At 38.4% G+C, this 26,670-nt stretch overlaps 1 protein-coding gene across 3 annotated transcripts in view; it reads right to left on the bottom strand.

The window, feature by feature from the left end:
- Positions 1-26,670, bottom strand: part of stag2b (STAG2 cohesin complex component b) — a 38,720-nt gene that overhangs the window by 8,443 nt on the left and 3,607 nt on the right. For all 3 annotated transcript variants that reach the window (XM_077236030.1, XM_077236028.1, XM_077236029.1), the window contains exons 2-29: positions 15,277-15,409; positions 15,093-15,171; positions 13,909-14,052; positions 13,620-13,716; positions 12,317-12,393; positions 12,024-12,228; positions 11,782-11,933; positions 7,192-7,265; positions 6,941-7,064; positions 6,694-6,792; positions 6,425-6,504; positions 5,761-5,868; positions 5,442-5,553; positions 5,008-5,125; positions 4,825-4,928; positions 4,626-4,718; positions 4,444-4,533; positions 4,132-4,335; positions 3,178-3,248; positions 2,839-2,926; positions 1,946-2,026; positions 1,764-1,856; positions 1,512-1,686; positions 977-1,116; positions 783-884; positions 551-699; positions 337-465; positions 23-228 (exon numbers count right to left, since the gene is read on the bottom strand). In XM_077236030.1, coding sequence (XP_077092145.1) covers positions 23-228; positions 337-465; positions 551-699; positions 783-884; positions 977-1,116; positions 1,512-1,686; positions 1,764-1,856; positions 1,946-2,026; positions 2,839-2,926; positions 3,178-3,248; positions 4,132-4,335; positions 4,444-4,533; positions 4,626-4,718; positions 4,825-4,928; positions 5,008-5,125; positions 5,442-5,553; positions 5,761-5,868; positions 6,425-6,504; positions 6,694-6,792; positions 6,941-7,064; positions 7,192-7,265; positions 11,782-11,933; positions 12,024-12,228; positions 12,317-12,393; positions 13,620-13,716; positions 13,909-14,052; positions 15,093-15,171; positions 15,277-15,320 — 3,238 coding nt within the window. In that variant the 5' untranslated portion in view covers positions 15,321-15,409. The remainder of the gene's footprint in view (positions 1-22; positions 229-336; positions 466-550; positions 700-782; positions 885-976; positions 1,117-1,511; positions 1,687-1,763; positions 1,857-1,945; positions 2,027-2,838; positions 2,927-3,177; positions 3,249-4,131; positions 4,336-4,443; positions 4,534-4,625; positions 4,719-4,824; positions 4,929-5,007; positions 5,126-5,441; positions 5,554-5,760; positions 5,869-6,424; positions 6,505-6,693; positions 6,793-6,940; positions 7,065-7,191; positions 7,266-11,781; positions 11,934-12,023; positions 12,229-12,316; positions 12,394-13,619; positions 13,717-13,908; positions 14,053-15,092; positions 15,172-15,276; positions 15,410-26,670) is intronic.

The raw sequence follows: 26,670 nt of genomic DNA, 5'->3' as shown, positions 1-26,670 counted from the left end.
TCTTGAATTCAAACTGTTTTACCTTCCGGTAATTTCCTTTTGCCGGTGGCAGGCTTAGCTTTTTTACTCCTGACGGAAGAGCCTCGGCTACTGATGCCACTGACCACAGACATAGTGTCATCATCACCTCCCGCCTGCAGTGAGTTTCTGTAAGAGATGAGGGGCAGCCAGCAGTCTTCTCTTTGCAGGGCCATCTGAAATGTCATGAAGCGCTCCAAATACATGTGCCTTTTGGGGAAAAGAGAGGGCCAACATTAACTCCAACAGCTAATGAATGCTCCACAAAGTCCAGTTATGCACCTATGCATATGCTGAGGTCAATAAATGCTTGCTTACACAGTCCGCTTGTCCTGACGCATGAGTTTGGATGAGAACTCGCTGAGAATGTCCAGAAAAGCCAGGTTGAGGGGAGGATGCCCCTCACCCTGGGGATTGGATTCTTTGAAGGCAAACTCAATACCGTCCCTTTAGACAGAGAGCAACATAAACATGAAATGCAACTCCACACAAAAAGTTTTTCTCACCCAAGAGGAACTGAATGGAATCTTACTTGTGTAACATGGCGATAGCCTCTCTAGTCTTGAGCTGATCTAGACCAAAAGTCAGAGAGAAGCGCCGAGCGAGTTCTTTAATGCCACAGAAAGATGAGGATGAACGGTCGAAGCTGGGTCCCAGATCTGACAGCATCTCATTGAAGAGCTGCACAAAGCAGAAGGAAAAAGACGTGAACAACCGGCAAACAAAACCCAGTTTGATGGAAGATCCAAAACATTCCCACTGACTTGCTGTAAGCTCAGAATGAGAGTCTTTGCACATTGGATTTTGTCAATCTGTCTCGTCTTGCTCATGGTTTCCTTGATGATGTCACCATAGTCATTGTAATACTGAACAGGAAACAGAAAAACATGTGTTTTAGTGAGCATTAAAAGGGAATTAATGAACTGAAAATGCATATTTAACAAACAAAAAGACTCACCCTCATGTATTGCTTAAAAATATCGGCACCAGTGTTTATCTCAACTACATTGTAGATAATGAGTTTGCAGTATGCGGCCAGCAGGTTCCGCCTCTTGTGCAAAGCTTCGATTTTTCCAGCTTCATCATCCTGCTGCCCATCTGATCAAAAATAAAGACAGACTTTCAAATAATGCTCATGAATGTGACAATGAGTAGCTTAAACTACAGGGAAAACCGCTGCCCTCTAGTGGTCACTTTAAAACCTGACCAACAAAAAAAAAGAATGCAAGCTGATTTGTCCAAACAACTCGAATTTTAAACTAGTCATTCTACTTCAGCTAAAGCTCAGTGCACAGAAGGATTAAGTGTTGCAAGAGTCTCTAATCTTTAAATCAATTAAACCAGTTTAAATTGGCTTTAATCTGATAAAGCCAATTTCATTTGTGTTGTCTTAGTGTTAAGCATTTAACATTAAACAGCCAGGGGTGCTAAATCCATTCAGCAAAGCCTGTTAGCTCTAACTGAAAGTCATTACGCTATTAGCAGTAATAGACCTGTGCTGTTGCTGTCTTCATCCTGGTCAATGAAGACATGGTCCAGGATGAAATTGAGGAGATCTGACTGCAGGGACATTTCAGACGTGTATACTAGGGGCTCGAGAGCTTCCCTCCCCCCAGAGATGATCTGATGGCTGAAGATCAGCAGCAGGTCACAGAGGATGGTGAAGGTCTGAGGAAGAACATACAGTCAGGTACAGCCTGGTTGTGGCATGATGGATAATGCTTCTTGTGACCTTTCATACAGACCTGCTCTTTGACGGCAGTGTTGACGCTGGTTAGGTAACGCTGGCACATTAGACAAAACGCCCTCATCTGCTTCCTCAGAGTCAGCATGTCCTCCTACAGAGACCAAATGCATTGTTGACTTTCAACAAACCACAGTACACAAGCGAGAAGGAATGCATACACATCATATGAATAGGAGCTACCTTTTTAGAAGAGCCCTCAGAGACCTTGGCTAAGCTCCAAAGAATGACGTAATGTGTGCACTGCAGTGCGTGAATGACAATCTGAGAAGTCCAGAGAGACATTAATGTTAACCGACAATAATGAGGCAAAAGCTAAGTTTCAACCGAATTCAAGGTGGTATTTCTATGGAAGCCCGTTTATTTAAAAATTTAAAAAATATAAACTGGTAACGGTGAGAAAAAGTTTAAAATAAGAAATAAAATCACACTGAGAGATTGCAGGTTGCAATTCTGAGAAACAAGTTTGAATTGTGAAAAGTCACAATTACATAAATTAGTAAATAAATAATACATTACATAAATAATATAAAATTGCAATTAAGAGAAAATGTTGCAATTGTGAGATATGAAGTCTCAATTGTAAGAGATTACAAATTACGAGGCACAATTAAAATAAAGTCACAATTCTACACTATAGATGCAATCACAACAACAACAACAAAAAGTTAAATGATAGTTTACCCAAAAATTGCATAATTTACTTAACCTTAAGTTGTTCCAAACCTCTATGAATTTCTTTCTTCTGTTGAACAAAAAAGATGATGATATTTTAAAGAATGTTGGTAACATTCAACAGACAGTTGATGGCACCCATTGACAGTTTTTTTTTTTTCCTACCATGGAAGTCAATGGCTACCGTCAACTGTCTGGTGAGTGGTTACCAAAATTCTTTAAAACATCTTATTTTGTGATCAACAGAAGAAAGAAACTAAAACAGGTTTGGAACAACCTGAAGGCGAGTAAATGATGACAGAAGTTTCATTTTTGGGGGAACTATCCCTTTAAGTCTAGCCCAGTCAGGCACTACTACAATAGTTCTTCATTCACCCTATATGCAGCCTTAAAATGAATACCTGCTCAGGCATGTCTCCATTTTCAATACCAGTGTTCAGTAACTTGTAGTTGCTGGTGAAGAGGTCCCATTTTGAGAGATCATGAGCACTATAACATACATAGAGATGAAAGGGGTTTAGAAAAGTAAATAAATGACAGCATTTGCCCATTAAGCAGGGGGTTTCAAACCTGTCCTGCAGCACCCCCAGCACTGCACATTTTGAATGTCTCCCTTATCTGACACTTCAGGTCTTGCTTATGAATTAGGTGGGGGTGCTCCAGGACAGGTTTGAAAATCCCTGCCATAAGTGATAATCTGATAAAGAGAAACACTATATGATGATACACGAAAGCCTTACTTATGGAAAGCTGTGATCCTCTTCAGTGTGGACAGAACTTGGTAAGCATCATCTTCATCTGGGTCTTCACCCTGTGAAGGAAACAAGATGCTCATGAGACGGACTGCAACTTTCTGAGCTTCTCCATTCAGAGGAAAATGGTTTGGACGGAGTACTAGCGATGTGTAAAATATACGTTTCTGTAGCTCTGTCTTAAGGAAGCCCTGAAGTCTATTTTATGTCACATGCACCAAACTCTAATCAGCTACATTTCTTAGGTCTGAGAGAGCGCCAAAAAAATCCACATTCCAGCTGGATGTGGATATTTTTATAAATTTAATTAGAAATATTTTAACACACACACACACACACACACACACACACACACACACACACACACACACACACACACACACACACACACACACACACACACACACACACACACACACACACACATATATATATACACAAACACACAGTATATATATATATATATATATATATATATATATATATATATATATATATATATATATATATATATATATATATATACACACACAGTATACACACACATACAACACACAGTTAAAATATATCTGTGCTAAAATTATTCTTAGCCCATAACTCAATCACTGGTGAGTAAAATCTAACAATTATATAGATTTTACTAACTATTACTCTGACATTTTGAGATGCAACAAAGACTACACCACTTTAGAGCATGACTGCTCAAAATATTAACAATAAGTGAAAAAATCTAAATAAATTAGTGCACCTCAATAATTAAATTGTCATGTTGGAAATGGAGGCCAGACCATCCCCAAAGAGACCTCCAGAAAAACAGGCAACACAGTGTTGCAGTAGAAGCAGAGCACAAACTCTGTACTCTTTCCAAACTTTTGTTCCTATGCAAACATAGAATATCAAAGTGCTCCTGAATCTCCACCCTGAACCGCCCGCTACCCTCACCTCCTGCAGGAAGTCCTCCAGAAGCTTGTTAAACTTGTCCACTTGCTCATCCAAGAGCTGGCTACGGGCGATATCCACCCGGTTAAAGATGGTGAACTCCTCGTTGCACAGGGAGTGGTATGTTTTGGAGCAAGCCTCAAGCACATCTGTGTCCGTGTGCTTCTCCACAATCTCTCTGATTTGTCTTAACAATGAATCCAGATGCTGCGAGAAAAAAAAAAAAAAAACAGCTTTCATTCACATTATACACAATCAGTCTATTGTCAACAATCAGTGTGCATTTATTCTGTTTAAACGACATGCGGTTCAGACCTTTTCCAAACGTCCTGTGGTGTAGATTTCCAGATCAAAAAACTGGGCCAGCTGCAGCAGATTTGTCACTTTCTCTGCATCTACGGAGTACTGTGAGAAAGAAAAAGAAAAATATATATATATATCAGTTGAGCGTCTTAAATACCATTTTGTGTTGCCGTTGACTTTTAATGGACTTTAACCTTTGCAAGTAAAGCTGGCAGTGCTATAGCGAAGAGCTCCGTCATTCTCGTCCGGTCATCAAGCTGAGTCTTCTTCTCCTTCGCTGTCAGAACCTGAAATCAGACCAAGTGAGAATTGAGAACAGCGTGTAACAGGTAACGCGTGAAAGCAGAGATCTGTCTTCAAGGGCTGGTCGATGCGTGTGACATCAGGTCTTACCCTCTTGCCCGTGCCTCTGCCCACAGGAGGATGGCACTCTGCAGCTTGACGGATGGTGCACAGCATGATCTCAATCAGAGCTGTCTCCTGTCTGTCCGACAGAGCTGGAAAACACACAAAGGCAATTAATCTCACTCTCTTTGGAGCAAGTAAAAGTTCTGCTGGTGTGTCACCAAGTCAGACCTTCCTCTCCAGGCAGTGGCTCATCCAGCAGCAAACTGATCATGCACTCCCAGTCCTTCAGGATCTCTGCTGCACAGTCCCACATACTGTCCACTAGGTAGGCTGCATGCTCGTGAAGCTAAGGATCAAAACATAACACGCCATAAAATCTCAGTTTATGTATGCAATAAGAATATAATTATATAGTGCTGCTATATTAGACTATCATGCTTCATTACTGAATTGTATTTCACTTAAACTGTCTAGAATAGAAGAAAACTGAAAAACTCTATAACAGGATGTAAAACTATAACATGATGTATAGAGAGAGCGTGTTTGAGAAACTTGTTTAAAAAGTCATCATACTGTTTGGGGACATTAGTCGCACAGAAATAGCACCCTTTAACAGAACTAATGTCACATCATTTACAATGATGTTGTTGATGTTACCGCACCTCACTCTCCAGGAAGAAAAAGACAGCGGTTTTGATGAGGTTGGCATTCATGCTCTGTCTGCCTCGTCTCTTGGGCATGCTGTCATCTTCAGGGTCTCGATGACTGAACAGTCTGCAAACAAAGATGAAAATGTTTACCTCAATCTAATATTGTCTAACCGTCACGTCCATCCGTCCGTCCGTCCTTCCATTCATTCATTGATTCATTCTCGTCTTTTCTCTAGATAATGGTTTTGTCGTATGACTTTCAGCACGTCAAAGACTAGCTTTACTGCATGTACAACTTCAAGAGATATGAAGAACCATGAACAAAACTTACTTTTTAAAGAGGAACTCTCCTGCTGCCACAGCGACGGGGCGGTGGGCTGAATACACAAGGTGGTACACACTCTCACAATCTTCTGCCGTCAGAACCTCATCACTGCTACTGCAATACCAAACAACAACAGCATATGAGCACAGCTAGTTTCAGGAAATCAGTCAAATGTTGGTTCAAATACCACTCAATTCAGTGAATAATTTGACTGAACAATTAATTAAAAGCACTAGGTCAAAAGAGTCATTTGTTTGTTAATTATACCACACTACTATTCACAGGTTTGGGGTTGTACTTCAAATTTTTTTTTTTTTTTTAAGAAGTCTCATATGCTCACCAATGATGCATTGATCAAAAACACAGTAAAAAGGTAATCAGTTATTCGCTTCCAGTAATTTTTAACTGTACAAAACAGCTTGTTATGCTGCTTGATATTGCAAACTGGTATTTCTTACCATATTATTTTAATGTAGTGTCTTAATTATAAACACGCTGTTTTGTAGCGCAAACAGTTTTACAGTTCACTACACTTGGATATATTCTTCTTGTTATTTACTTACAGCGACTGATACATCAGAAGTCTCGCACATTCACCAAAAAAACACCTTACTTCCGCATTGAAAAATAAGGTGGACAGTAGAAAGTGTATTCAGGGTTTTACACGTACTGTAACACCAGCGTGAGCAGTTTTATAGCTTGCACTGCAACATCATACTCCTTGTCCAGTGTCATAGATACGATGCGGTCCTGATGAAGACAAACAGATAACCAGGTCATACTGACTTCAAACACTCAACAGTGAAAAAGGACATCATTTTATTTTCAAAAATTGAAGATACATAAATATCATGTTTAAATTCTCAATTTCAGAGAGGAGAATTTTCCTTTCTGTGTTTGCTCTATTTTGGATGAAGCTTCCCCAGATGGTTGTCTCACCTTGAAGCGGCTGGTGAAGAGCTCCAGTTTGGCGTTGAGCTCGCGGTTATAGTACAGCCCCTGCAGAGCTGTGAGACACTTCAAACGCACCTCACCTTGCTGAGAGAGAGAGAGAGAGAGAGAGAGAGAGAGGGGGGAAGAGAGATACAATTTTGTTCCAACTCTAGGAATGTGTCGTGACTAACTCCATCTGACAATATATTTAGAGATTCAAAGAAAAGGGAGAGAAAAATGATTTAATTCCCACCTTGTCGTGCATGGTCCAGCCCACATACTTAAGATAGCTGTCGTTAAGAAATGCATCACTGTACATTTTCATCCAAACGCCGATCTCCTCGATGCAGATTGCCCGGATCTCTGCTATTGCATCACTGAGGAGGAACAACAGAAGCACTTAAGCCCACAAACACCCACACGAACATATCAGAGAATTACTGAGAGGTAATTGATGATGAGAGTTTGTGCTAGAAGAAAATCAACGCTTATGAGTGTGCATACCGATATCGGTGAACAAAGACTCCCTTGAAAATGGCATTCATCATGTTTTCAATTTCATCTTGATTTTCTTGTAACTGTAAAGAAAAAAAAAGTTCATTATTCAATCGTTGCTGCAGGCATTAACTTGCAATACTAGTCAAAGGTTTGTGTGTATGTGTGTGAAATAAATAGTATCTTATATTTGAGCTTCTTTAACAACACTGTCCGTTCTCTTGACTCCCTCTTGCATTTTTTTTTTATCACAGCCTCTGCAATTTGGAATAACACTGACATCTCGCTCTCTTTTCAGGGTTATGGGCTCCCCAATATGTGATTGTATTATATATGGCCATATGTGATTGTAATCTGATATCCATTTCTGATGTTCTTTTAAGAAACAGGCTGCTTCCTCCAACAGGGCCTCATGATGGAATTAAATTATTTACAAATAAGACAAAACACCTAAACATGAATTTCATATTTTAATTCACATTTTTAAGAACCCAAGGCCTAGGAAAACCTGGATATATGAGGTAGCCTCATTTAAAACAGCATGGGTATTTTTTTTTTTAAAGACATTATTGGGCAGAAAATGTTTTTTTTTTTTTTTAAAGAGGAGAAAAAAAGTTAACCCGTATCCAGTTATTGGTTAAAAAGAGTGGGATCCTAGAGGAAATAAATTCAGCTGTTAAAACTTCTGGAATTCTGAAACTTAATTATAATTAAAATTAAATTAATTAATTAACTAATAATATTTACATATTATTATATATAATAATACATATAATTATATTAGAGCCCGACCGATATGGATTTTTGGGGGCCGATGCCGATACCGATATTAGGGAGTAAAAAAAGCCCGATACCGATATATCGGCCGATATTATTTATGTGTATATTATAATACAGTAGCAATATTATTTATGTGTATTATAGTACAGTATACCAGTCAAAAGTTTGGACACTTTCCTATTGGTGTGTACAAACTTTTGATGGGTACTTTACACAGTAGCTATAAACAGAATAAATATATTTTATAAACACGTTTTGCAATGATCACTCAAATGTGGTAATCAAACACTTGTGTGACACAGATATGTAATGGAGGCAGGGGGAATGATAGAATGAGAATTATACAGCTGAGCTGTAACCAAACTAGTTTGCATTGCATGTTATATTATATTATATTATATTCTAAATACTGTTGAAAATCTTCACTAACGACGACTTTGTCTTTTAATTTAGTCATAACTTGTAATATAACAAATAATATATAAAAAGTGTCACTGACAAAACCTTATTATCTTCTATTTTTACTCTTAATTCCTCTAATCTCTACCAGTGGAGGAAGAACTCAGATCTTTTTACTAAAGTAAAATGAATAATATCATAATGAAAACGTTTTTAATTACATATGTACAGTACTTTTATACTATTTTAAATAATTAGTAAGCAAAATGTACTAAACGTGAAACTAGGCTACTCTTAATGCAAAATGGCCCTATATAAAGTGTTATAATTATATACATTTTTGGAATATTGCTTGATGTTGTAACGTAGCGTTATCAGGCAGAAAGAGCTTTAACACTGTGTCTACACCGGACGCGGCCGTTACTGCTCGCGTCGCAACAGCTGTTTACCCTAGACAAAGCAGAATCAGTTTACTGTCGGAGATCGCTCGCGCCACGCATTTTAATCAATGTTTCATCAACCAATTGCCTTAATAAATAAGAAGAAGGCCTAAATATAGCAAACAATATAATCAGGACTTCTCAGCTGCGCGCTTGCAATAGTCACAAGCTCACACAATACGTGACAGAGGCTTGTAGCAGAGAAATCAATTCTGTGAATTACACTGCGCAAATCACAAGTAGGCTACTACCCACCGGATGAAGAAGGGTTGGCTCTCAGTCTCCACAGGCTACATAAAATATTCACTTTATTTTATTTTATTTTATTTTTCGTGTTTGCATTTATGAGGAAAAAACAATGTTACAGACGCGACAGTTCAGCAATACGGACGTGAGCGCTCTGAAAGCGGCACTAATGCTTTGAAACTTTCACATAGACATCAAACAGAAAGCACAAAACCTTTCGTTTCAAAGTGAATTTCGTTTTGTATTAATTGTATCTTAATTTTAATCAATGTTTCATCAGCCATTTGCCTGGATTTAATTTATAAGAAGTAAATTTAGCAGACGATAGATAATCTCGACACGGAGGCGCCTGCGGGTGAACTGGAGCTCGTCTCATGAACCGAAACTCAGCGTATAGACCTGAGAATTGAAATATATCTATATTGAAATGTCTACTTTTAAACAGAACAATTCAAAACGAAAGACAGACAGACTCATGTAATCGTATGAAATGTGCATTTCTCTCTGGCGCGCGCTCACTGAAGATCGCGAGTCAGCATCGTCAACTTCATCTTTGGCTGACACTGACTGAAAACACTTGTTTATTAATAAACAATTAAAATGTCTCCTTGCTATATTTGTTGTATTCATAATCATTATTTTTGCCAGTTCTTGTGACAGCTTTTAGGTGCTTTATTGGCAGTGCCACCCTTACATGAATCACCGTACCCGCATTTTTTAAAATATTCATTTATCGGCCATTATAAATGCCGATACCGATAGTTAGGAAAATGCCTAAAATCGGCCGATAATATCGGCCCGCCGATATATCGGTCGGGCTCTAAATTATATGTATAGGGGGGGTGGAGACTAACATTACAGCTCAAGTACTAGAAGAAACCAACTAACTGTTAACTGCCATCTGTTACTACACAGATCAATTTTGATTCATATCTCAGTTTAATAAACAAACAACCTGCAACTACAATCTATGGGGTGATTGATGTATGGTTGCACTCCAATGACTTCGCCTGTAAGTGTTTTTCTGTACATACATCGAGAGTAGGGCTGGGTATTGACACAAATTTCACAATTCGATTCGATTTCGATTCACAAGCTTGCAATTCGATTCGATTTTGATTACGATTCGATTCAATTCAATATTGATTATTTTGGATATCAGGTACAATACATGGCCAATTTTCTCAAGGAAAACAAATCTCTTAACCAATGCTGTAAACTATGGGAGTCAGTTGTATCATTAAAATTGTTTCATTAGCCTACTATAGCCTAATATTAAAGGTAAAGATTTACTGATTTGTATACAAACAATTACACTTTTATTTATTTTTCTAATAATAAAGTTATATGAAATATAAATATTTAAATGGTGGCTGTCATAAAAAACTTGCCAGATTTATTCAAACATGCATTAAATATTGAAAAACATAAAATAATTATAAAATAACATAAAATGCATATGTAATATGGTGCATATATTTAGCAAAATGCTCCTCTCTAGAGTTAATTTTTCTAGCTGACTAACGAGTTCATGGTCACTGGATATGGTTTTTCTGAGGTAAATGTGATGTTACATGACATTGTTTACAAGCTGTTTCACTGATGTCTTTCCTCGGTTGAAACAATGATTGAGCGATTCCATGTGACAACAAGGATTTCGATAAGTTATACTCTACCTTTTAACACACTTTCAGATGCTCATTCATGTTTATTTCACGCTGTAACTGGTAATATTAAGGCGGAAGAGAAGATTATGTGTGCTCCGCGCTGCTGCTTCTCTTGAGCTGAGCCAGAGCTATCTCACGCCACAGCACCTAAACGGTATTTATGTTTTTTGAATTTCGTAAGAAAATGGACGTAATTTGAAATCTGAGACTTTGTTTCATATCAATAGTAACAAAGCACAAAGATTATTGCGTTTATTGGATGTGATGCGCGCTACAATGTTCCATTCACTCATCAACTGAAAACAGGATGACTAATGGATTCTTGGGATTTAAGAATCGATATCGGTTCGTAAAAATGAGAATCGATTAAAATCGAGAAATCGATATTTTTTACCCAGCCCTAATCGAGAGCATGCCACAGAGTTTAAACCAGTATATTGATCTAAACTAAAACTCATGTTTTGTGTGTCCAAGTGGTTTAACACAATACTATCAAGACATCAATAAAACCTCACACTCACAAACGCAGACGGCATAACAGCAGGGGCTGTTATTACATAACCCAGTTAATTTACAGCACCAGTTAAACGCCGCTTCAATACTCATGGCCATTCAGGAGAGTTCTAACCCCACGGGTGCTGACAGAGCTGCGGTTAACCTGACAGCCCACAATAACACAGAGTTCTCATTAGAATAGGATCCTTTTTTAATTACTTTATCCATGTTTACTCAGCTTTTAAGAAGAGGGAAAGAGTACGGATGAAATGTGCTGAGTGTTTGGTTGGTTGTGTGTTTTTGAGGCTGTTGGCCAACAGAGGCGTAGGTGTTGGGAAGGAAAGCAGCAAACACAGCAGTGACCTGGCAGCCTCACGCAAAGGGAAGTGAGTCTCCACAGGGAAGAGTGAAACAAATCTCCTGTTCTACTGTGCCTCAGAAGGCTTCATTTACTCACTCGGCTTTCCTTTCCTTTCACTTTCGGCTTTTATGGTCGCTCTAAGACAATGACAACATGCTGAATTTATTTAGATGCATGCAGCATCCCTGTCCCGGCTCCGGAGGACACTCACCTCCTTGCGTTTCTGAAGCAGAAGCTCTAGCCTGTCATTGGCCCTCTTGCCAATCATCTTGTTCCTCTCTGCTTCGTATTGCCGCTGAGTGTTGTCCATGTTGATGCTGAGGTTCAGTGCTACATTCACGAGGGCCGTCATCAGCTTCATAGCTATGAGGGAAAAAAAACATAGCATCTTGATACTAATTTCAACCAATCATAACAAAAGGTTCAGCTTTATAGAGTAGCAGAGATACTGACCTGCCAGTGTGCTGGTATGTCTGAAAGCGCGGACTTGAGAGTCTGAGAGGCCAGTGAGCAGCGAGATGACCGTGTCCATCATGTATTCGTCATAGATGATGCTGTACTGACACTGCCGCACCAACACGCCGATAAACTCGCAGAAACTAGACTTAAACTTCTTCCACTGCGGCCCGGCCATTGTGAGCGGGTAATCGCCGCTGTCCTGCAATAACATCAACTCTCACTGGTTAGTGTGGGCACAAAATAATTCAGAAAACACAGCATGTAGTGGGTGAGGAAATGAAGTTTACCTCATCGAACTCTTCTGTCATCTTCCTAATGATCTCAGAGTTTTGCATGTTGCGGAACATCTCACCAGTTACAACACCTGCAAAATGGTTTAGCATTTTTTGTAAAGGTAATAACATTATGAAACAATTTATATGAGCTTAGATGTATACTTGGCTCAGGTCGGGACTTATAGTTGTACTAAGTTTAATTTTATTTATTTTTTACGAGAGAGAAAAAAAAAGTACTGTTAAAAGAAAAGTTCACTATTCATTTCTTATATTTAGCAGAATGTCCAAGCTTGTTTTTTCCACATAATGAAACTGAAGGCTGTTCACACCAAAACCCGGTTTCACAGAAAAGGCTTAGATTAAACCAGGATTAGGCCTTAGTTCAATTAGCACATTTAAGTAGCTTTTATATATGTGTCTTAGAAAAAAATCATTACTACACACTGTTTATCTATGCTTTTTGTCACTGCCTACACTCTTATTTGTGTTTATAATCAATAATAAAAATTAAAAAAACTGGGGGAAAAATTAAAGAAAAAAAAATACTGATGTGCATCTTGAAAAAAACAATGGCACTGACATATTTTTCAATTTCTCTGTGCAAGTTGCTTTCAGTTAAAACAGCCCAAACATGCATTTTATTCTGGGACTAGCTTAAGTCTTGTCTGTGAAACCGGCAGCAAGACTATAAAAATAACTATAATGCTAACTAGATTCACATTCATTCCAAGCGAATGCTGCAGTTTTGTTGTCTGCTGCTTGAAATAATTCTGATAGGATGTCAATCTTTTTATTGTTCATTAAAAAATCGTTCTGATATCGTTTCTCTTTGTTATGCTTATAGATGTGGTGTGGACTTGCCTTTTTTCCTAGAATCAGAACAATTATTAAAACTTCATAGCTGTAGTTAATGTTACAGATATTGGCCTTTATATGAACTGCCCATAACTGTCAAACTAAATTTTCAAGTACATGTTTTTAATGACCAAGGATTCAATTTTGGTCTTTCCCTCATACAAGTCTTCATCATGCGGTTTAATACAGCTTGGAATATAATACTACTTTCAACTACTTGTATGATGGTTAATGTCCTTTTTGGAGCTTAATAGCCCCTGAGCCCATTCACTTTCATTACATGGAAGAGAACAGCGTGAACATTCTGTTCCCTGAAAAAAGTAATGCCGTTCAGAACAAAATGATGGTGAGTAAATTGTGACTGAATCTTCATTTCCCTTGAACTATCATGATTCTGCTGTCACACAACATTTACCATCTCCGAGCTCAAGCCAGATCACATGAGAAATGACATTCAAACCTTTGCAGCCAGAGCACTGGATGAAGAAATTGATCAAGTCTAGAAGTGCGACGTCTCTGTCATGTTTATAGGACTCAATCCAGTCGTCAACGACCGACTGCAAAACAGGAGAGCAAAAATCTCGCAAAGGTCAAAATCTGCTCGACTACACAGTGGTACATCTGTCTGCATATTCTCCTGCCAACACTCAAATCTCTCCAGAAGCTACAAACCCACATGAGGGAATTTAAGATGTGAATGCCAGAGCGTGACAGAGGGCAGTGTAAAATCCGGTAATATGCTCACTGACCTGCATGGCACTCTTCCCCAGCCTGACCACTTCAAAAAGCATGACATTTTCCATGCCGTTTTCCTGGTGGTGACCGTTCATGCGTCCAGCTCCTTTCCCCGCTCCTTTCCCCTTCTCTCCAGGGCCCTTCTTTCCTTTCTTCGCCTATAGCAGAGTGACATTACAGGTCAACAGTAAAGAACTGGGTCAAACTCTTCACAGCGGCTAGAGGACTGGATGACGTCCACACTAAATACAGTTCCTAAATTGCAAATATCTTGTGCAAATTGTTTGCAAAGAATTTTATACATTTAAATCATTTGACTGATGGATTACAAACAGCTGGTGCTTGTATAAAGATGCTTAATTCAATTATTAAGTTCAGTAAAAACAAAAAACAAAAAGGTCTGCATAAAGGCATTTGTTTAGGCACTATGAATTCCATTTTATTGTTTTTCCCAAAATCTGTTTTATTTTATTTATTTTATTTTTCTGGATTCAGTTTTTTTCCGTTTATTTTTTTGGCTCCATTCTAATGGTTAAATCATTTTTAGTGATAAAAAGCATTTAATCTAATTAATTAAAATCGTGAAAGGTATACAATTTAACTATAATTTCATGTTTTAGGACCCTACGAAATATGCTTTTTTTCTAACATTCCGTTATATTTTATTTGTTTACCAAATTCTGTGTTTCCGGGTTTTAAGTTTTCTGTATTCCATTTTAATGGTTTAATTAAATTGTAATAATCAAAAAGCATGTCTAATTGATTTAATTCATAAAAACATCAGTTTTACTAATAATATATACATAAATATATATATATATATATATATATATGACCCCCTTTTCGCGGTTAAATATTCACAGGCATAAGTCTATATCGCGATTTGATTTAAGTGTACTGACCTGCTTTTAATTTATTCATAAATTTTTTCCATGATCCATGAAATTCCACATTATACAGTAAATTCTGTTTTTATTGACTGGATCCCACAATTTCCTCCGCGTTTTCTGCATGGCGAAATTCATAGGGCACTGTTTGTTTACATTTGGGTCAGGATCTTAAGTTTGGTTTTAAATTACTAGCCAATTATTAGCTCCAGAACCATTTCAGTGTAAAAGGGGTAAAAGTCCATTAAAAGGAACCTTGTAAAATCTTGTAAAGATTCTTGATAATCAAAAATGTCAGCGTCCATATATACCTTGCCTTTCCCAATGATGACATTCCTCCCATCAGGATCATCGAAATCAGTGTCTGATGAGAATCGGGTGTCAGTGTCCCTGTTCACAAAAACAGATCAATATATCATAACATAGTGAGGGAGAATATGTCAGCGCATGCATACACATAATGTGTGTTCGTTACTCGTGTGTTTGTGTACTCACTGAGCGAAATGAAACTCTGTGTGTAATTCCGGTGCGGCTATCATTTCTTTAACATCTTCTGGTCCACTTCAACTTGTCAAGGGCTTTGTCTTTATACACACAGGGCAACAGTGGGTACTTTTGTCTCATAAACCTAAAACATAGACAAAATGGGAGAAAAGCATTAGTAGTAGTAATAATAATAATAATAATAATATGTTTTTAATGCCATGTCAACATCTGAGGCATTCTTCATGGCAAAAACAGAGTTACAAAAATACAAAGGATGCATAACTACCATACAAATACTGAAAAAAGGGATAAACAAAACACCAGGAAATATTATGCAAGGTTGTTTACATTACCTTATGATAAAAATGCTAAAATCTTTTCTTGTAAAATGTGAAAAAAATAAATAATAATTAGTAAGGTCTTGTGTTTAGACTAAACAAGCACATCTACATCTGCTATTAATCCTTGCTCAATATTATAAATCAACTCAGTTATTGAATTAATTTTTAATTGTTGGTTTATATTAATATATGTGTCAGTGGCAAATGCATCGCGTCTCAGTTTTTTCATGTTGTCAAGCCACAGGAGCTGTATTTAAATATGAACCGAATGTCATTGTGTACAGTGTTGACACAAACACCTGTCTGCAAGGTTTCATCAAAAAAGAAGTGGAAACCAATAACAAAATTAAACACCTTTGACACACTTGTGTATAGCTGTTACTGAACTGTGATTGGTCAAGCCGTGTAATTATTGGGCCTCATTCATGAAACTTTTGTAAATATACGAGTAAATTCTTAGTCATTTTAATTTGTGGAAAACAGACCTTCTCAAAAACCTTCACAAACCTTAGATTTGATAGTTAAAGGGTTAGTTCACCCAAAAATGAAAATTAAGTCATTAATTACTCACCCACATGCTGTACCAACCCCGTAAGACCTTCGTTCATCTTCGGAACACAAATGAAGATATTTTTGATTAAATCTGAGAGGTGGATCACTGCTACATAGGCTGCCAGAGGGAATGAAACTTGACGGCCCAGAAAGTCATTAAAGAACATGTTTAAATATTCCATGTGCCTACAGTGGCTCAACTATAAGTTTATCAAGCGACGAGACTACTTTTTTCCCGAAAAAAAAAACATAATAACGACTTTATTCGACTATTCCTTTTCATTCCTTGTGGGCCTGAGACGAGAGTTCAAGAGATTTCCACGACGCATGCGCGAGAACTGAACAAGAAGTATTAGAAGAAGAACGTCCTCTTCTCAGTTCTCGCGCATGCGTCGTGGAAATCTCTTGAACTCTCGTCTCAGGCCCACAAGGAAGAAAAGGAATAGTCGAATAAAGTCGTTATTATGTTTTTTTTTCGGGAAAAAAGTATTCGCGTCGCTTGATAAACTTATAGTTGAGCCACTGTAGGCACATGGAATATTTAAACATGTTCTTTAATGACTTTATGGGCCGTCAAGTTTCATTCCCTCTGGCAGCCTATGTAGCAGTGATCCACCTCTCAGATTTAATCAAAAATATCTTCATTTGTGTTCCGAAGATGAACGAAGGTCTTACGGGGTTGGTACAGCATGGGGGTGAGTAATTAATGACTTAATTTTCATTTTTGGGTGAACTAACCCTTTAAACATGCGTATGTTAATTAATTCCAATAATTTGTTAATTTATGCTCATTCACAATTAGCATAAACCATGAGTTACAACTACATAAATTAGGTGTCCAAGAACACTGCGACATTTTCTGGACTTCCTTCTCTGGTTTGGCTCCAGTATATTGCATAAACACAAAATATATTCGAATAATGTTTCCACCAAAGCGTTTTAGCCAGCTGAAATTACCAGGCGCTCTTCTGAAAACGCCCAGCTGGGGGCGCTTGAGCGCTTTGGAAACGCGTTTTTTTCCAGCTGAAATGCTTTGGTTGTTATGACATAGAATATCTCTTTCGCCAGTATCTGCTTTTGCAGATAGTTTGGTTTATCAGCAATTACTGAATATAAAAATGCAATTATACCAACGAGATTAACTTCTCCACAGTTGTTCAGTCGTTGTACCATTTGAAGGTGACGATTGGTTGGTTTGGTGTGGTGTTTGTCCCGCCCCTCCTCCACTGTGATTGGACGGCTGGGTAAAAAGTGAAGTATGGAGAGCTGCGTTTTACCCAAATTTGAAGATTTTTCAACTCTTCAGAGCTGGAGTTCAAAACACTTCCTCAAGCCCCTCCACTGCAGACAGCAAGCCACATATATTTAACCTCAATAGTAAAAGATTACCGATACGGGCAAACAAGTTTTGCCTAAAAGAACACAACAGGTTCAAATGTATTAAGCACCATTTAAACGTGGAAGGAAGCAGATGTAAATTGTTTTTCGTACCAACAAACAAATTATGTTCACATTCATGAATCTAACTATTTACATGAGTGACTTTACAAACGATTTACACAAAAATGAGTTCTGCTCTTGTTTCATGAAAAAGGCCCATGGTTTTTATGATCAGTGAGCGAATCCTTGCCGTCCCTTCATGATCATCCCTATTATCCAGAAACTATGTGACTATCATCATCACAAATGTTTCAGTGCAGGAGTATACGTGGACTACTAAAATTAAAAAGGCTACAAAAAAACTCATAACAATTACAGTTTGGTCATTTTACAATGTCTACATCTTCAGTCTGTCACTACAGCTAGGCAGAATAAATGCAGTTATATTGTAGCCACAAGGGGGCAATCCAGCACCATATGTGACTCCTGAGCTGAATTCTCAGACTCTCAGTCAGTGTGAAGAACCCGACTGAGTGAAAGCTGCAGGCAGGCCGCTGTGCGCCTCTTTAAAAACAAATATAACAGTAACAATAATTATAAAAATGCATAAAGCAGCATATTTTCCCCTTCATTCTTTTTTTCAACATCACGACTTCAGTTTAAAATCTTCATAACTTTTATAAGCTTGTAATTTTTAAAAGCACACTTTCACTAAAACAAAGCTACAGACAATATTTCCCACATAAAGGATTCAGAACAGCACATGACACAGAACACCTTTTCTGACAATGATGTTACGGTAAAAAATTTAAATTCTTCCATTTACTCTCCCTTATGTCCTTTCATCAAACCTGTATGGCTGACTTTATTCTGTGGAAAATAAAAAAGGATATTCCTCAAAATGTCAAGTGTTTTTTGTCCATTCAACTCAAACTGTTTGGTTACCGACATTCTTTATGTAGGGTTTATGTTACACAGAATAGAGTCACACTGTTTTGTAACGACATTGCTAAAACCAGTTAGTTAGTAATGAAATAAAATGACATGCCCTTAAACATCTACAGCAGAGGAGAGAGATATCAGAGCAATGTGACATTATCGGCCCATGAGGGCATCACAACTCTGTAGAGAAACATGCTTGTCAAAACCACCTCTTCTTGTACAGAACACACTGTAATAAGCCATAAGCAAGAACGACTACCATAATTATCCTTAAAAGACCTCATGAAATGGCCGTTTCCTACTGAAACAGGACGTTGGGCGAAGACATACTGAATGGCTCACTTGTAAATAGCCAACAGCCTTTGGTTTACATCACAGCCAAGAACAAGATTTGCTCTTCTAGTCAAAGGCAGAGGGTATCAGAGAAAGGGTCATGAGATAATTAAATTGAACAACAATCATTAAAATGAGAACGAGCTCACGTTTGCCATACACTTCTGTTCATCCGCCACAGCTCAAACAAACAAAGTCACACCCTAAAGTAAACTCACACCTTTGGTTGAGATGTTTCAAAGCCACTGTACTTTATTAACTTCCAGGGCAACTGAACCTACATACAGCTTAAATATATTTGCTTTTTAAGCTGGGATAGGAGACGTCCTACACATTCCAACTTCAAATTGAACCTTTAAGAAAGCATAAAAAGTCATTATCATTCATAGACCAATGATAAATCTCTTGAAGCACTGCTACCCTCTTAATCCATCATTCTGGTCATGTGATATATATATATATATATATATATATATATATATATATATATATATATATATATATATATATATATATATATATATATATATATATATATATTGAAATATCCAACTGCCTGCCCTTGACAGGAGCACATGAAAATGTTATTCATGCCAAAAAAAATAGTACAAATGATCTTACTAAAGAGAAGGCATAAATTATTAAATGAAGCATTTGCTTCGGGGTATGGTGCGTTAGGGTCAGCTTATAGGTACATTAATTTTTACCTCCAACTGAAGGAAATACTAATATGAATTCTATTAAATAGAGCACAACAGTTCCCACACAATTTTTCAGCAGCATTGATTCTGGAATAGGGATGTCAATTTACACAAACTCCAATATTGGATTGCCGTTTAAATTAACAATCAATTAATCGATTAGCCTAATCCTTAACCTCTTAAATCCAAAGTTTTAATGTTACTTGCTTAACTAACACAAAATAGGTTTCGTTTAAAGCTTAGAAGCTTGGCTTTACAGCGAGTATGATCACTTAATGCTTTTTAAATTGAGGAGCTCTAAAATAGATTTCCCTGCTCCCAGCGTCGCTACTTCATGGCTCCTCGAGTGGCGATTTATGGGGACAAACGTTGTAAATAGACAACTTTGACGCTTTTCACTGAGCGCTCACACGAATACACATGTGAGCGATTGAAAGCAGCTGTCTATCAGTGTATGTATTAGGGATCCGCTGATAGACTCGTGTGTTCCTGTGGAAGCGCTCGGTGAAACGGAAGCATTGATCATTGTAGCCAATCACAGACATGTTGAACGCGTGATCACAATGGCCAATCAGAGGTGTTTAAGAATCCGATCAACAGGGATAAAAATGCTAGGGGGAAATGGCGGCATCATCACATTTTTTACATTTTAAAATACCCTCGCACCTTTGACAACACTATTCTCAGGTTTATTTTAAGGAAGCTGGTAAACGCTTGAGATGTTCCCAGGTTTAAATAAAACAAGTTGATAAGCAGGTAAATGTTTCAGTTTACACACAAAGAAAAGTTTAAGCTTTTAAATTAAACATTTTATGCTTATATCATATAATTTAAATGTTACATTTAATTTACAGACGGAAAAAATGTGTGCTGTTTTCTAAGAGTTTGCACTTGAATAAAGAGAGAAAACCTGCACTCAACCTTTTCACAGGCATTTTCAGTTTTCAGTTAAGACAAGATATCGTTATGTGTAGGGTTGGGTATCGTTTGAATTTGACCGATTCCGATTTCGATTCCTTGTTTCGATTCCGGTTCCTAACGATTCTCGATTCCGATTCTACTAAGAGGCAGGGTTAAAAAAGTTTAGGATATTTTAAATGAGCCTAGCTAACCAACGATCTTTGTGAAGGAAATAGTCTAGCCTTCTCCATCAATTTTAATTCTATGAACTTTTTATGAATTTCTCACAGGGTTGTTTTCAACTACAATATAAATATCAAATCTATGAACTTGAATATAAATATTATAAATTATGAATATATTTTCACAGGGGTACACTTTTCTCAAGAGAGCTTTATTTTTGAAAACCTCATGAAAACACATTTACACATGAGTGTATGATGCTGCAGGTACTTAAACATGTTACCGTGCTCCCACTGATGGGCTAACCTAGTGCAGAATAGCAAATAAACAATAAGAAACAACTTGTAAAACCTTCGTCATCTGGCAAGGAGAGAGCAACCAGCGAAATAACCTGTGCTCCGAACGGCGTGAGAGCACTTTTGGAACATATCCATGCCTTGGTTTGATGCTGCGTTCACACCAGACGTGAATAGAGCCTCTGGCGCGAGTGATTTCAATGCAAAGATGCGTTACGCGCGTAAAAACTTCCTGCGGCGCGAATGGGGACAGGCCCGTGTTGTTCTATGTTTATATAGACGCGAATATTCCTTTTTCACGTGCGTCAATTTCGCTCTTGACGTGCAAATGGATTCAAAGTGTTCAAGCGTATAACTAGACGCGGTAGGCGCGAATTTGACGCGCTATTAGCAGCATTAGGACGACTCTCGAGTTGCTTCGCTCGGTTATGCCAACACTTCCAGTGGACGCTTCTTTGTTGGTGTTCAGGCAGCGGTTTCTTCTTCCGGTCGGCGGACTGTGAATCGAAACTAGGAATCGAAATTTAAACTTTTGAACGATACCGGGAAAATCGCAAAGCTAGTCCCGGTTCCAATCGATACTCGATATCCAAGCCTAGTTATGTATCATTATAGTATTGTCGGGCAATATTGATTATCGCAGAATTGCTGTATCGTGATATTTTCGGTGTTGTGAGCCATGTATCGTGTATTGTATTGTACCCTGTGATTCCCACCCCTAGTACATAACATAGACTTGTGTCATGTATTTTTGAAAGTTCTCAACTAGCAGAATACAAGCATATGTTTCAGTTAGAGACCAAACTAGCCTATACCAAGAATTTGTATGAAAAAGAACCACCGACGCACATGTACACCGTATACACACTAATTTGGTTTGTAACTTTACATAACATTAGTAAACCATAGCAGATAGTGATGCACCGATAGACCGGCCAAGGACCGGAATCAGCCGATTTTCCACATGCTTGCCCCGGTGTGTTTTGTTGCCAGCGGCACAGGCAAAATATGTCAGCAGCGTGTTCTCACTCTCTTCTCTCCGAACGGCGAAGTGACACACACCCGCCTCCTCTCACTCACTCGTCTCATTCGGCCGGTTCAATAGTGCTTGTATTGCGCGTAATTTTACTAATTCCCGCAGGTTTCACGCTCACAGCAAAAGCATGCACGACTGATCTATAGAAGTGGCGCACACATAAAGCCTCCTCTCAAACAGCTTTTGATTTGCAAATACCAAAATGAGTACACAATCATATACACACAAAATTAAGTCAAAATGCCCATCTTGGCGAGTATTAATTTAAACACAAGAATGCCAGGAGAGCTCTTGTTGGCGACCTATGCCCCAGGAGGGGTAGCAGGCATAAGTAAGTAAGTTATGGAAAGTAAATAGTTGAGAAAGATAACGCAAGTTGTGTAACAGTATATTGGATCCGTGCATAAACTCAAGAGTAGCAGCAGCCTAACATTCCTGCTGCGGTCTGTCATGTTAATAAAATAACAAAAGACAAAGAAAATCACTCTCTGCTCTTGACTGAATAACTTTTATTGTAAGCATTAATATGCAGGCTATTTTGCATTGCAGAAAAGCAGATTTTTGTTTGGGGTTATGGTTAGGTTCAAATCGGTATAATATAGAATATATATATATATATATATATACAGGTCCTTCTCAAAAAATTAGCATATTGTGATAAAGTTCATTATTTTCCATAATGTAATGATAAAAATTTAACTTTCATATATTTTAGATTCATTGCACACCAACTGAAATATTTCAGGTCTTTTATTGTTTTAATACTGATGATTTTGGCATACAGCTCATGAAAACCCAAAATTCCTGTCTCAAAAAATTTGCATATCATGAAAAGGGTCTCTAAACAAGCTATTAACCTAATCATCTGAATCAACTAATTAACTCTAAACACCTGCAAAAGATTCCTGAGGCTTTTAAAAACTCCCAGCCTGTTTCATTACTCAAAACCGCAATCGTGGGTAAGACTGCCGACCTGACTGCTGTCCAGAAGGCCATCATTGACACCCTCAAGCAAGAGGGTAAGACAAAGAAATTTCTGAACAAATAGGCTGTTCCCAGAGTGCTGTATCAAGGTACCTCAGTGGGAAGTCTGTGGGAAGGAAAAAGTGTGGCAAAAAAACGCTGCCCAACGAGAAGAGGTGACCGGACCCTGAGGAAGATTGTGGAGAAGGACCGATTCCAGACCTTGGGGGGCCTGCGGAAGCAGTGGACTGAGTCTGGAGTAGAAACATCCAGAGCCATTGTGCACAGGCGTGTGCAGGAAATGGGCTACAGGTGCCGCATTCCCCAGGTCAAGCCACTTTTGAACCAGAAACAGCGGCAGAAGCGCCTGACCTGGGCTACAGAGAAGCAGCACTGGACTGTTGCTCAGTTTTGCATGTCATTCGGAAATCAAGGTGCCAGAGTCTGGAGGAAGACTGGGGAGAAGGAAATGCCAAAATGCCTGAAGTCCAGTGTCAAGTACCCACAGTCAGTGATGGTCTGGGGTGCCATGTCAACTGCTGGTGTTGGTCCACTGTGTTTTATCAAGGGCAGGGTCAATGCAGCTAGCTATCAGGAGATTTTGGAGCACTTCATGCTTCCATCTGCTGAAAAGCTTTATGGAGATGAAGATTTCATTTTTCAGCACGACCTGGCACCTGCTCACAGTGCCAAAGCCACTGGTAAATGGTTTACTGACCATGGTATTACTGTGCTCAATTGGCCTGCCAACTCTCCTGACCTGAACCCCTTAGAGAATCTGTGGCATATTGTGAAGAGAAAGTTGAGAGACGCAAGACCCAACACTCTGGATGAGCTTAAGGCCGCTATCGAAGCATCCTGGGCCTCCATAACACCTCAGCAGTGCCACAGGCTGATTGCCTCCATGCCACGCCGCATTGAAGCAGTCATTTCTGAAAAAGGATTCCCGACCAAGTATTGACTATTGAGTGCATAACTGAACATAATTATTTGAAGGTTGACTTTTTTTTTTGTATTAAAAACACTTCTTTTATAGGTCGGATGAAATATGCTAATTTTTTGAGACAGGAATTTTGGGTTTTCATGAGCTGTATGCCAAAATCATCAGTATTAAAACAATAAAAGACCTGAAATATTTCAGTTAGTGTGCAATGAATCTAAAATATATGAAAGTTTAATTTTTATCATTACATTATGGAAAATAATGAACTTTATCACAATATGCTAATTTTTTTAGAAGGACCTGTATATATATAAAATCATATATAATAGCGCACACCTGAAACAGCGCTGGAAGATCATCACTCATCAACCAGGATCATATTGTTTAATCTATGTAGCCTACTGTTATTATGGTGTTTACACAAGTAAGTAGTTCTTATGTTCAGTAAAATCACTTCTTTGGAGGTTTTTTGGACACTTGGTTGATTGTGTTTCAAAATAAACAGCTAGCCTACCTAATCCATTGCATGGCTTGAAGACATGAATATTTTTTTTTAGTTTGTTTTAAATAGGATTAGCCTATGTCATTTGTGGTGCATCATGAGAGTGGGCCGCTCTAACTAGATCTTTTGGATCGTTTTGCTTGTTTTGATTCTCTGATCGGTGGAATTTTCAGTACATCATCATGGGTAATGTAGTTTTTCACCACAAATTCTGTCAGTATTTACTCACCCTCATGTTGTTCCAACCTCGTAAGACCTTCGTTCATCTTCGGAACACGAATTATGATATTTTTGATTAAATCTGATAGCTGGATCACTCCTCCATAGGCTTCTTAAGGGATTGAAGCTTGCCAGCCCCTAAAAGTTATTTAAACTATCGTTAAAATAGTCCAAGTGACTACAGTGGCTCAATCTTAATAAACTCTGTCGCTTGATAAATTTAATATTGAGCCACCGTAGTCACTTGGACTATTTTAACAATATCTTTAATAACTTTTCGGGGCTGGGAGGCAAGTTTCAATCCCTTAGAAGCCTATGGAGGAGTGATCCAGCTCTCAGATTTCATCAGAAAATATCTTAAAGGAACACTCCACCGTTTTTTGAAATTGGGCTTGTTCACCGTCTCCCCTACATTAAGATAGCTGGGCAAAAGCATTTTTGTCTCAGTGCATGCATTCTCTTAGTTTAGCAGTGCTGACGCTGAATTAGCTTAGCATAATGAATGGAATCCTATGTTGTCAGGTAGCATGTCGTGAGTAAAAGTGATATATATATTTTTTTAAAGATAAATACTTCTTGTGGCCTGCGTATTCACAACGAGTACAAATAGCAATTCAGATTAAGACTAGGCGATTTCCTAGGCAGATATTGACTTGGGACTATATTAGGGCGAAATCACAGGCGAGAAGCACTGCTAAGTTACTTGGGCGCAGAGATATCGCGCTGAATTCATACTGAAATCCCCTATGGAAATCCTCCAACTTTCGCCAACATACCGGCGTGAATAGTAGCTAGCTATTTTTCCTACCGTAGACATAGTGAATGGCGATGAACATGGCGGATTTTGCGAGAGATGAAAAGGGTGACTTCTCAGACAGTCAAGATACAGAACCATACCTCTACAAACCAGAGAATTTCAGAAGAGGAGCTGCGTGCTTTGGATATAGAACGACAGGAGGAGGTTGGGATCGCTCAACAGACAGAGGACGTGAGGATGAGAGCCAACATGACTTGGTGGTGTGAGTGTATGTCCTTTGCAGACATCCCAAGTCTTTTGTCTTTTGAGTCTCCCGCATATTGATAGCGGCTCCCTGATGCCCGACAATTAGTTCAAATCTCCCGGAATCTAGAGCTTGTGAGCTCCAAACCATGTAGCGTGCGCTCGGCAGAGAGGGTGAGAGCGAGAGACCTTGCGTGTGTGTGCAAATGTGCGTGTGTGCCTCATGAAGCGCATGTAACTCTCAATATGTCAATATCTGCCTAGGAAATCGCCTAGTCTTAATCTGCATTGCTAGTTCGTTGTACTCGTTGTGAATTCGCAGGACACAAGAAGCAATTTGCGCTTAAAAAAAAAAAAATTATCACTTTCACTCACGACACGCTACCTGACAACATAGGATTCCATTCATTATGCTAAGCTAGCGTCGGGGCTGCCAAACTAAGACAATGCATGCACTGAGACAAAAATGCTTTTGCCCACCTATCTTAATGTAGGGGAGACGGTAGGGCTGCAGAATTAATCGAATTTCTAATTGCGATTACGATTACGGATGCCACGATTACGTAATCGTTCAAAGCCGCGATTACAAAAGAAAGTCCACTCTGCGTGTGTGTGTTTAGAGCATAATTATGTTATGAGAGGCGAATCACGACTACTTCAGAAAACCCAGCACAATATGACATACCAGGCAGTGACATAAGTGTACGCTGAAATAAAAAGTCTTTCACCTCAGAAAAACGGACTTTACTGTCCTGTCAGCCGTTATACTGTGCTCGTAGCGCGCACTCTTCAATTGCACGCGCAAATGCGGCGGCGCGCGCTGTGTATTGCTTCACTGTATAAAGTGCAAAAGAAACTACGTGCATGCAACGTCGCTACAATGCAAATATTAAGTCACGAAATAGAAGTAAAATACCAATAAATCACGTGTTAGCTGAGAAGGATTTGCATGCAGGTATGATTTTCATTCTATTCACCAGGAGCTGTTTCATTAACAGTACTTGTTAGTATTGTGTATTTACCATGGTAACTGTCCTTTTAAAAATCCCACTTTATTTTCACTGTGTTATTTTTTATATTATTAAATGACTGTGGTGGCTCATATCAACATT

The sequence above is a fragment of the Siphateles boraxobius genome, unplaced genomic scaffold, assembly GCF_051911475.1.
Source record: "Siphateles boraxobius isolate OS27281-9 unplaced genomic scaffold, OSU_SipBor_1 2, whole genome shotgun sequence".
Classification (NCBI taxonomy): Eukaryota; Metazoa; Chordata; class Actinopteri; order Cypriniformes; family Leuciscidae; genus Siphateles; species Siphateles boraxobius.
Note: the sequence above shows the minus strand (reverse complement) of the source record. Positions and strands in the feature narration are given on the sequence as shown.